The sequence below is a fragment of the Eurosta solidaginis genome, chromosome 4 (genome assembly GCF_040869045.1).
Source record: "Eurosta solidaginis isolate ZX-2024a chromosome 4, ASM4086904v1, whole genome shotgun sequence".
In the NCBI taxonomy this organism is placed as follows: Eukaryota; Metazoa; Arthropoda; class Insecta; order Diptera; family Tephritidae; genus Eurosta; species Eurosta solidaginis.
This window is the reverse complement of record NC_090322.1, coordinates 141845390-141858180: the sequence shown is the minus strand read 5'-3', so window position 1 is coordinate 141858180 and position 12791 is coordinate 141845390. Positions and strand designations below refer to the sequence as shown.

Genomic DNA, 12791 nt, shown 5'->3' with positions numbered 1-12791 from the left:
TGAGTTTATACAATATGTATATCAAATGAAAGCTGTTGAAGAGTGCTATAGTATGGGATAATTTCCATACCCCTGAGTGAGTAGGGTCTCGAGATATAGGCCAAAGCGTGGACCCGGGTACCCCTAGAATGTGTTTATACAATATGGATATCAAATGAAAGCTGTTGATGAGTGCTATAGTACAGTATAATTTTCATACAACTGGGAGGCTATGGTCTCGAGATATAGCCCAAAACGTGGACCCGGGTACCCCTAGAATGTGTTTTTACATTATGGGTATCAAATTGAAACTGTTGATGTGTGCTTCAATACAGAGTAAGTTTTACATCGCTGAGTCACTAGGGTCTCTAGATATTGGCCAAAATATGGACCCGGATACCCCTAGAATGTGTGTGTATTATGGATATCAAATGAAAGCTGTTGCTGAGAGCTTCGATTTAATTGCATCAACCTGGCAAAACTGATAAATATGCATGCGAAGCCGAAATAAAGACAAGAATCTTTAATACCCACATACCTATTGACATACGTCCTATTCGATTTGCCTGAAATTTCGTATATAAATTTGCCTATATTAGTATTTACGATGCTTTTTTCCGGGAAGTATACCAGAGACGGACTAGGACTGAGACTCGGAGTGGGACTGGGACTGAGACCCGGAATGGGACTGCAACAAAATACATACCACCCTCTGGGACTAGCAATAAGAGATGAAGAAGAAGGAGAAAAACTTGAGAGAACAGAAAAGAGAGAAGGAGACTGAGAAAGAGATAGAATGCGACGAAGATGGAGATGAAGCGAAAAAGATGGATGGAGGAGTGAATAAAAAGATTAGGAAAAAGTGTAGAGGGGTAGGGCAGAGTTAGACGGAAAAAGCTTTTTAAAATTTATGCAGATAGAACAAATTTAGGGCAGAACAGCGTCTGCCGGGTCTGCTAGTGTATATTTAAATTTGCATGTTGCTACAAAAGCGCGATTGATTTAATAAAAACATTTATAATAAGTAAAAACAAAGCAAACATGAAATGTGAAATATAAAAAAATGCAATTTAAGTTTATCGTTGCCAATTTATATAGATATGAATGTGGATTAAGGTTTTGAAAGATGTGTAAATTGTAAGTTAAAGTGCTATAGAAATTTGCTAAATTTGCAAACTTTAACAACAAATAACTTTTAAATTATAAGTTTGCGCACTTTAAAATATACTAGTATCGCCTGTGGTCGAAATTCGACCAACGTATATTTTTTTCAACTCAGTCTATGCATCAAGTGTTGGAAATATAGCAAATTTTTCTTAAATTTTCTACAAACTTTTCGCGTGTAATTATAACGTTTTGGTATGGAGTTCCTTAAACAAAAATATAACAAGTAAGGAAGGCTAAGTTCGGGTGTAACCGAACATTACATACTTAGTTGAGAGCTGTGGAGACAAAGTAAGGGAAAATCACCATGTTGTAAAAAGAACCTAGGGTAACCCTGGAATGTGTTTGTATGACATGTGTATCAAATGGAAGGTATTAAAGAGTATTTTAAGAGGAAGTGGGCCATAGTTCTATAGATGGACGCCATTTAGGGATATCGCCATAAAGGTGGACCAGGCTTGACTCTAGAATTTGTTTGTACGATATGGGTATCAAATGAAATGTGTTAATGATAATTTTAAAAGGGAGTGGGCCTAAGTTCTATAGGTGGACGTCTTTTCGAGATATCGCCATAAAGGTGGACCAGGGGTGACTCTAGACTTTGGACGATATGGGTATAAAATGAAAGGTATTAATGAGTATTTTAAAAGGGCGTGGGCTTAAGTTCTATAGATGGACCACTTTTCGAGATATCGCCATAAAGATGGGCCAGGGGTGACTCTAGAATTTGTTTGTACTATATGGGTATCAAATGAAAGGTGTTAATGGGTATTTTAAAAGGGAGTGGGCCTTAGTTCTATAGGTGGACGCCTTATCGGGATATCGCCATAAACGTGGACCAGGGGTGACTCTAGAATGCGTTTGTACAATATGGGTATCAAATGAAAGGTGTTAATGAGTATTTTAAAAGGGCGTGGGCCTTAGTTCTATAGGTGGACGCCTTTTCGAGATATCGCCATAAAGGTGGACCAAGGGTGACTCTAGAATTTTTTGTACGATATGGGTATCAAATGAAAGGTGTTAATGAACATTTTAAAAGGGATTGGGCCATAGTTGTATAGGTGGACGCCATTTAGGGATATCATCATAAAGGTGGACCAGGGGTGACCCTAGAATTTGTTTGTACGATATGGGTATCAAATGAAAGGTGTTAATGAGAATTTTAAAAGGGCATGGGGCTTAGTTCTATAGGTGAACGCCTTTTCGAGATATCGCCATAAACGTGGACCAGGGGTGACTTTAGAATATGTTTGTACGATATGGGTATCAAATTAAAGGTGTTAATGAGTATTTTAAAAGGGCGTGGGGCTTAGTTCTATAGGTGAACGCCTTTTCGAGTATCGCCATAAACGTGGACCAGGGGTGACTCTAGAATGAGTTTGTACGATATGGGTATCAAATTAAAGGTATTAATGAGAGTTTTAAAAGGGAGTGGTGGTAGTTGTATATGTGAAGGCGTTTTCCAGATATCGACCAAAATGTGGACCAGGGTGACCCAGAACATCATCTGTTGGATACCGCTAATTTTTTTATATATGTAATACCTGCCAAAATTTTAAGGGTTTTTTATTTCGCCCTGCAGAACTTTTTCATTTTCTTCTACTTAATAAGGTAGGTGTCACAACCATTTTATAAAGTTTTTTGTAAAGTCGTTTTTCATACCAAGATAAAGTGAGTTTAAGTAAGCACGTGAACTAAGTTCATTAAAGATGTGTCGATTTTTGCTCAAGTTATCGTGTTAACGGCCATGCGGAAGGACAGACGGACGACTGTTTATAAAAACTGGGCGTGGCATCAACCGATTTCTCCCATTTTCACAGAAAACAGTTAGCGTCATAAAATCTATGCCCCTACCAAATTTCAAAAGGATTGGTTAATTTGTGTTCGACTTATGGCGTTAAAAGTATCCTAGACAAATTAAATGAAAAAGGGCGGAGCCACGCCCATTTTGAAATTTTCTTTTATTTTTGTATTTTGTTGCACCATATCATTACTGGAGTTGAATGTTGACATAATTTACTGTAAAGATATTAAATTTTTTGTTAAAATTTTACTTTAAAAAAAAAAATTTTTTTTAAAGTGGGCGTGGTCCTTCTCCGATTTTGCTAATTTTTATTAAGCGTACATATAGTAATAGGAGTAACGTTTCTGCCAAATTTCATCATGATATCTCCAACGACTGCCAAATTACAGCTTGCAAAAGTTTTAAATTACCTTCTTTTAAAAGTGGGCGGTGCCACGCCCATTGTCCAAAATTTTACCTCTTTTCTATTCTGCGTCATAAGCTCAACTCATCTACCAACTTTCGTCGCTTTATCTGTCTTTTGTAATGAATTATCGCACTTTTTCGGTTTTTCGAAATTTTCGATATTGAAAAAGTGGGCGTGGTTATAGTCCGATATCGTTCTTTATATATTGTTTCTTTTTAAATAGCGATCTGAGATGAGTGCTCAGGAATATACATACCAAATTTCATCAAGATACCTCAAAATTTACTCAAGTTATCGTGTTAACTGACGGACGGACGGACATGGCTCAATCAAATTTTTTTTCGATCCTGATTATTTTGATATATGGAAGTCTATATCAATCTCGATTCCTTTATATATGTATAACCAACCGTTATCCAATCAAACTTAATATACTCTGTGAGCTCTGCTAAACTGAGTATAAAAATTTAACGTTATATTTTTGTAACTTTTTTTTTTCGTTCAGTATAAGACGTACTTTATCTAAAATGAGGATTAAATCTGCAAATGCTAAAACATTTTCGGGCAAATTTGCCATTAATTGTTATAAATAAATTAGTTAGTTTCAACTAAACTTAACTCATTATTTGCGATTTCATGTTTTTTTGAAAACAACTAAAATAAAAAACAAAGAATATGTTAAATAAAGACTTATGTATTTACGTTTAAGTGAAATTTGCCACACAAAATGGGCCGGTCAAAAATTAATTCTATTTAAGATTTTTTGGTACGCTAAAAATAATTTGGAACAATTTTTTAGGATTTTCTTAGAGACTATTATAGGTAAGCGGCAACAATGGGGAACCATATTTGTATGTAGGTGAAACATTTGTGCTTTCGAATTTAGCAAGTATACATAAAATGTGAAATTCACATTAGAAAGTCTTAGATAATTGTTCCCAAAGACGGCGCGCTTGTGCATAAAGGTTTAGGTCTTTGAAATTCGCATTAGAACACTTAGATAATTGTTCTCAAAGATGGCGCGCTTGTGTACGAAAATGACGTACGATATTTGTATGAATTGTTCGAATTTACAAAAAACTTTTGCTATTAATTATAAACAAATAGAGTAATATTTGTTAACAAAAATAGGCATATGCACTGCGGCTGATCAATACGAATCGATTCATATAACTTTTATATGATTTTACGTATGCAAAGTATGCGAAACAGCCTGTCAATTGATTGTATGGAATTTTGTTAGCGTATTAATATATAGATATACATATTTGTGATCGGGAGAACTCCTTCTTTCATTTGATACCAAGTTTAACCCCGAACTTGGGGGGTGCTATTCTAAAATTTTCCCGCTTCTCTAACCCAGGTGTCAACCTGGCCTAGCCTACAAATAAAAAGTTCGAAATTTTCTTAAAAAATTCATGAATCTTCGAAATTTTCGAAAATGTTTTTTAGATTGGTTTGCATAGTTTTAGCTATAAAATTTATAGAACTGCAAAAACAAAGTTCGGAATTTTAGTTAAGTTTTGCCGAATCTTCGAAATTTTCGAAAACGTTTTTGAGATTGGTTTGCATAGTTTTAGCTTTAAAATTCATAAAACTACGAAAGCAACGTTCGAGATGTTCGTAAAATTTTCTCGGTTCTTCGAAATTTTCGAAAACGTCTCCGAGATTGATTTGCATAATTTTAGCTCTGAAATTCATAGAACTAGAAAAACCAAGTTCGAAATTATCGACAATTACTTTAAATCAAATGTGACAATTTTTTAACTCTTTTAAAGCATTTTCTTGAATTTTAGAATTTTTTGGAAAAACGTGTTCGGCATTAACTTGCAAAGTTTTTCTACAAAATTCATTGAATTTTTTTTTAATATCGAAAATAAGAAAAATAATTTAACTGAAGAAATTTTATAAGAATAGTCATTGCTTTAGAATATTTGGGAAAAATGTAAACAACATGAAATCGGGACGAGCAAGGGGACAGGTGTTTCGATTGTACCTTTTCAATCTCTTCAAAGCCTTTTTCCATGGTATGAAATTCGAACCTGTACCCCGGTGATGATTGAACTGCTGACAAACACATTCAGGCAAAGCCATGCCCTTGTTGTTGTGCTAATTTTTCCAATGCTATTTGTTTATTCGCTGCTGTAAGTACATTATGTATGTTTGACAATTACTTGCGTGGGAACACATTTCGTAACCATATGTATCTAGCCATATTGAAGTAGAAGTTAATTACTAAAATATGTGAGCTTCAAATATTTAAAATTTTTAGATACAATTTTTTTTCTTGGTATTTAATTAAAGCTACTTGTATGCATTGAAGTAAACCTAATTTTTTGTGGATGTATTCTAAATAAGTTACAAGCACACGAGATTGAATTTTTTCCATTATCATCATACAGAATAATTTAAACATAAACAATTTATTCATATTAAAATTTGCTATTTTAATTTTATATAAAATCTTGGTACTAATTGATAAATCACAATATTGTGTTATTGTTTTTTTTTTATTAAATCAAACTTCATTCCGTCTTACTTTTAGTGCTAAATGTTGCGGCGGGCAAGGCGCCAATGCAAATTTCCACCGAGGGCTCTGGTGCACCTCAAAAAGCCATTGATGGTTCAACATCTGCATTTTTCACACCGGAGACATGTTCACTTACCAAAGCTGAGAAGTCTCCGTGGTGGTATGTTAATCTACTAGAGCCATACATGGTGCAGTTAGTACGTTTGGACTTTGGAAAATCGTGCTGTGGTAAGTGTGAGAAAGTTTTATTAATAACTTATGTTGCAGAGTACAATAATAATCGGCATTCTAAGCTAAACCAGCAATAAAACTGAGATAAGAAAGTTTGAATTGATGTTCGAATCAGAATCCATATCAGACCTAGTAAACCCTCGATCGACTAGATCTTAAGGATGCTCCAAATACTGATGATATAAGAAGAGGCAAGAAGAGGAACTTCTTATACGCCATTTAACTAAAAAACTTCAGGTGTTATTTATACAAGAGAAAAATACATGGCGCCAATTAGTAGGACATATTTCTGACTTTCTCTTCGCCATGAGCTAGCTTTTCATATAGGGGACAGGCCCAATCCCTGGGTGTACCAAATAGCTTTAGCAGACCGGCCGTCAGTCACCACAGGTCAGAAGATTATTGCTTTTCGTTAGAGGCGACAGACCCTTAGGTTCGATTGTTGAAAAAAGACTGTTCCAGAAGTTGGGCTAATACCAGAAGATACTAGTACTGCAGCTGACTGGATTCACAGCCATCAACAAATTGCCCACATACACAACGCTCTCATTAACCCGGTGTTTTTGCGGTTACAACAAAAACAGCAACAGATGGACAGCATTAATCCAACCCTCTACGTCCAGTGCATTTGTATCCATGCGAGAAAAAAGAAAAATTGTTGATCGAGATATTGCTAAGGCTATGGACTTAAAAGTCGTATTTATAAAATAGGTGGTAACTTTCCTTCGATAGTGATAGCAGTGAACAGCACCTCATAACTAATTGGGACAACTCCCACTTGGAACTATTCTTCCCGCAGAACCTAATCCCTACCATTCGTTTCTTCCAACATCGACCCCTGCGTAAACTATTTAGCTAATCCACTGTCCCATTCATCTCTCAAGGGACTGTACATAGGCATTAGACCTTACGATTTCCCGAATTTGTTCGATAAGACATTTCTCACGAGCCTCGAATCTCGAAATCATGCATTGCAGTATTATATACAGCTTACAAAGTGAGAGTATTAATCAAAAGGCAATGAAATTACCAAACAAATCATAAGTAATAAAAAGAGAGTGCATAAATATTGGCAATACAGCTGCGAAATTTAATATCGAGAAGCTCGCGAGATTCTCGAGTTTTTCGAGATGCAAGAAGCTCGCAAGAATACAGGTTTTCAATTTCTCTAGTAATAGTAAGCTCCAGTAGATATTGAGTACTGCATAGAAGAGGATTGTCAGATAATAATCTTTCCCGCCTGGGATAAAATCGCACTTGATAAAAGAGCTTTTACGTCCGAAATCAAAAATTTCATAGCCAAATTCCAAATGCCACTTTGGACTGAATGCCCAATTGAAAAGTAAAGTTCACTTTCGACGAAAAAAATCACGCTCTACAACTCGCTCTTCGTACATGTCCTGGTGTATGCCTCGTAATCATGGACAGTGCCGTAAGAAAATGAGATGGCCCTTGGTGTGTTCGTGAGAAAAGTTCTCCGGAAGATTAAAGGACCTCTCCGTGATGCCGACGGATAAGGTATAACAATGAACTTAAGTAGGTATGGAAGCCCAAATATAGAAAGACATTCAAGCGAAGAAAAAGATTAAAGGGGAGGTCTCTAATGTGTTGGAAACAAAAATTACGAAAGGCCGCTGGAAGAATAGTCCCTTTGTACTCCCCATTTGGGTCGGTTATCGCGTAACAGGGATAGATCGCGTGATTTTTTACGAAGCGGTCAAATCTCGTACGTGGTTAAATGCCAGTTGATGATGAATGATTATGATGGTGCATAGGCACCACAACCTTTGCTGACTGGCAACCGTTTTTTGCTAAATTTTTTTGAATTGTTTCTAATTTAACCTGAAATTCCGCCGAAGGTCAATTGTGGCCCTTTACCTTACCTCCCTTGCGGTTGCGTCGAGCTATTATAATTAAGGTTATGTTAACTTGGTTCCTGGGTCATAGCAACAGCTAGCAATTGTCAAGCGAATCTCCTAGCGCGCATGGGTTCAATTGAAACGAATAAAGATGAATGAAGGGAGAACGCCTGGCCAAGTGTGGTGTGCTCCTCCTGATGCTGGGAGGTTAACACTTGACGGACACCACCCTTTGCAAGGTAGTGAGATCCTTCTGGCCGCAAATGGATAGCAGGCAGTGTGCTGAAGTTAGTGGATTCACCAAGGCTCTATCTATCAATAGTGATTGATGTTTTGACGGATCACGTTCGAAAGATAGTCCATTCTGTACGTCTCAACATACTGGAAGCCCCCCACGCTGCAGTTGGATTTAATATAACGTGGTGTAATCACAGAGACACTTCATGCTTTAGTTTTGGCCAGAATTAGGTGAAGGTATTTGGCTCACAAAGATATCTTCAAGATCGACCTTGGCCTCATTCAAAACTTCATCGTTGCTAGCCATAGTCGTATTTTATGTCACCGTTATCTCATTTGGTATCACAATGGGACTTCATGATGTCCTGGGGAGCTTTCCTTTCCGGGATGGCTACCACGCAACCTAACCCAGCCCAGCCTACCTGCCTCTTAATTTGAAATAAATCATTTATGTATAGCACACACTGTTAAGAAATATGAATATTTGTTTACCCTGACTGGCCTCTTGGAGTCCACCCTTCAGTGGTTGCCGATATGTATCCAAAATTACTCGAAAATGTTAGCCATGCTTTAAGAGGCCAAGAAAATACCAGACACTATGTGTTTTGGGCGCTGGTCCACTAGGAAATGAGCATTAGATGGTTGTCCATTATGCTGCACACAAAAATATGAACTTGACTTTCACTTCATTTAATCATATCATTCCGACGACCGAACCATCAGCCAAATAACCCAGCCTTACACAAAGCAACTATTTGGCGAATTTTATTTACCTCGATGCGCTTCAAACAACAAAAACTCTATGCTTATTACATGGCATTGTTTTTGGCGTAGCCTTCCTAGGTTTATTGTATTGTTGTGCCAAGAAACTTGCAGCAAATTCGATTTCAAGTGAGACTGCTGTCGTTGGTTGGAAATATGGCAATTGTTGACTGTCGTCTGGTGAGTTGTCGTCTATGTAAAAAAGCTGTTAAATTTCAGTGCATTGTTTATTTTTTTTTTTGTTGTTTTTATACTCAGCGTGCTTTGCAAACAGAGTATATTAACTTTGATTGGATAACGGTTGGTTGTACAGGTATAAAGGAATCGAGATAGATATAGACTTCCATATATCAAAATCATAAGTATCGAAAAAAAATTTGATTGAGCCATGTCCGTTAGCACCATAACTTGAGTAAATAATGAGATATCTTCACCAAATTTGGTACGCTAGCTTATCTGGACCCAGAATAGATTTTTGTTGAAAATGAGTGAAATCGGATGATAACCACGCCCACTTTTTATATATATAAAATTTTGGAAAACACAAAAAACCTGATAATTTAGTACATAATACACCTACAACGTTGAAATTTGACATGTGGACTGATATCAAGACTTTGAATAAAAATTCTGAAAATCTTTTTTAAATGGGCGTGACACCACCCAGTTGTGATAAAATCAATTTTACAAATATTATTAATCATAAATCAAAAACCGTTAAACCTATCGTGACAAAATGCAGCAGAGCGGTTGCCTTTACTGTAAAGAATGCTTTGAAAAAAAATTAACGAAATCGGTTAAGGACCACGCCCACTTTTATACAAAAGATTTTTAAAAGGATCGTAGGCGAATAAAATAAGCTATATCTTTGCAAAAAAGAGCTTTATATCAATGGTATTTCATTTCCCAAGTAGATTTATAACAGTAAATAGGAAAAACTTCAAATTTAAAAAAATGGGCGTGGCACCTCCCCTTTTATGACTAAGCAATTTTCTATGCTTCGGGAGCCATAACTCGAAGAAAAATTAAAGGATCGTTATAAAATTGGGTACACACATTTTCCCGCTTAAAGACCACGCCCGCTTTTATATAAAAGGTTTTTTAAAAGATCGTAGACGAAAATAATAAGCTATATTTCAGCAAAAAAGAGCTTTGTGTCAATAGAATTTTACTTTCTAAATTGAATATAACATTAAATTGGAAAACACTAAAATTTTTGAAAATGGGTGTGGTACCGCCCCTTTTATGACTAACCAATTTTCTATGTTTCGGAAGCCATAACTCGAAGAAAAATTAACGCATCGTAATGAAATTGTGTACACACATTTTCCATATAGCAGAAAATATTTCTAGTAACAATGGACGGGATCGGTTAAAGACCACGGCAAATTAGATATAAAACAAGTTTAAAGGGGTCGTAGACTAGAATAATAAGCTATAACTTAGCAAAAAATAGTTTTGAATCAATAATATTTCACTTATCAAGTTTTACTGTAAGAGGAAATGGTGGAACATTTTTTTTTAAACGGGCGGTGCCACGTGTTAGGTAGAAAAGTAATTTATTTGAAATGAAATGTACAATTGAAGCTCACGCTGAGTATATAATGTTCGGTTATACCCGAACTTAGACACTTTTACTTGTTTGTTTTGATTTTAGGCATGATTCACAGTTGGTTAGGCGGTTGAACTGGCAGCGAGAGGAGCAAAATGATGTTGCTTTAGCCACAATTGCCGGTGTCTGTGGTTGTTCCATGCGATTTATGATTACTTTCACTAAGCCACGTAGTTAGTCGTACATAGCAGCTGTGGATGTGTTGTTGCAACAAGAAAAATTGAAACATATTTACATTAGAGTTAAAGTTAAGCTAAACCCACTAAGTTCACAAAACAGTGAACAAATATGCCGCTTGCCTGCCTTACTCCAGGCTGTGGGTTCATTGAACTTTTGTTTATAAACCAATACCGTTCTTTCTTTTTATTTACATTCAAAAGTTTTAGTCAGGGATTGCAAATAATTGTTATTGGTTAAAATTTAAATCAGAAAAATTATACTGAAAAAGTAAAAAAAACAAGTTTCTGAGCGAAAAGGAAAATTTCGAAAAATAACAGTTATTATCTGAGAGAAATAAAAAAAAACTCGAGAAATAATTGTTATATTCTCAGCGAAATAAAAAACTGACAGAAAATTTATTTTCGAAAAATCACCGTTATTTTTTGTGCTAAACACGAAACTCAAAAAATAAATATTTGGGGGACTCATGTAACCGTATAAATGCCTTATAAAGTGTGTAAACGTATAAATTTATCTAGTTTATGCACGAGCTGTCAAATTTTGTATGAAAAATCATTTACACAATTTGTATAAATTTACGCGCACATTTCATTGTGTAAACGCGGTAAACTCAAAGGAATACAACCTTGCAAACATTACAGACGGCATTTTCATCAAAAATCTCCAACATCAGCAAGTAAAGGCGTTTTAGTTTTGATTTTTCACTTAATTTTGGTATTTTTTAATTTGTATAACAATCAAAAAATTTTTTTCGGAAATAATACAGCTGAAAAACAATCAAGTTTATCAAGAGTATTACTAGGTGCGTTCATATAACCGTGTGTGTAAATGGATATAATTTTACACCTTATAAGTTTATATGCTATCATGAGTCCCCCTATTAACTTTTATTTTCTGAGCAAAATAAAAAAACTCGAAAAATAACTGTTATAATTTGAGCAAAGTTAAAATGCAACCGTTATTATCTGAGCGAAATGAAAACATAAAAAAAATAATATTTTCGAAAAATCATAAATTATTTTAAATATTATTTTCCGAAGAAATAAAAAACTAGAAAAACTACTTTTTAAACGGTTTTATTTAGCTTGACTCTGTGTACGTTGTTTACGAATTTTGTAATTAAAATTTAAATAACTTCCCGATAAGCTACAAGCTTGAAACTTGGAATATAGTTCAGAACCCGATGACAATGCAATAATAAGAAAAAAACTCCGATAGGTGGCGCATGGATCGAAATATTTCAAAAAATCGTATTTGTGGTCCGATTTGGCTCATATTTGGAACACATAACACATACATGCATAGAAAGCGACTTTGAAAAAATCGCCGCCAGGTGGCGCAAGGATTGAGATATTTAAAAAAATCGTATTTGTGGTCTGATCTGGTTCATATTTGGAACAAATATTACATACAATCCGGTAAAAATAATTTTTGTTGTTATATCAGCCTACTGATTTTAAGATCGCGGGTTCGAATCGAGCTCAAGGCCTAACAATAATTTTTTTATCATTATTATTGTTATGATAAATTTTTTCTTAATTGAAAAAATTTTTAAATTAGAATAGAAGAAAGAAAAAATTTTAGACAACTGCCAAAGCTCGTTGTATAGATCCATTTCGGGAACTGCTAAATTCCTTCATCGGCAACGTTTAGGCGCCGCTGCTATAACCATTCAGCCATCACAGCGGTTTTTTGTTTGTCTTCATTAATCCTACTTCTATTCTGTTTCGTGCCAATTGATATTCACAACACTGCGACATCTGTTGCAGAATGGCTGTGAAAATTGGACTTGTTTGTTGGCAATGCTGCCATAGTGTCATATTTTATTGACACTTTTTTCCCCGTGCTCTGGGATGTATTAACAATTTTTGTTGTTATATCGGCCTACTGATTTTAAGATCGCGGGTTCGAATCGAGCTCAAGGCCTAACAATAATTTTTTTATCATTATTATTGTTATGATAAATTTTTTCTTAATTGAAAAAATTTTTAAATTAGAATAGAAGAAAGAAAAAATTTTAGACAACT

General features: G+C 35.2%; 1 protein-coding gene across 6 annotated transcripts in view; it reads left to right on the top strand.

The window, feature by feature from the left end:
• LOC137250409 (uncharacterized) overlaps positions 1-12791 on the top strand; it is a 224014-nt gene that overhangs the window by 165855 nt on the left and 45368 nt on the right. For all 6 annotated transcript variants that reach the window (XR_010952937.1, XM_067783150.1, XM_067783149.1 and 3 more), the window contains exon 4: positions 5899-6111. Coding sequence is in view for 5 of the 6 variants with exons in the window: in XM_067783150.1 (XP_067639251.1) it covers positions 5899-6111 (213 nt within the window). In the remaining variant the exon portion in view is untranslated. The remainder of the gene's footprint in view (positions 1-5898; positions 6112-12791) is intronic.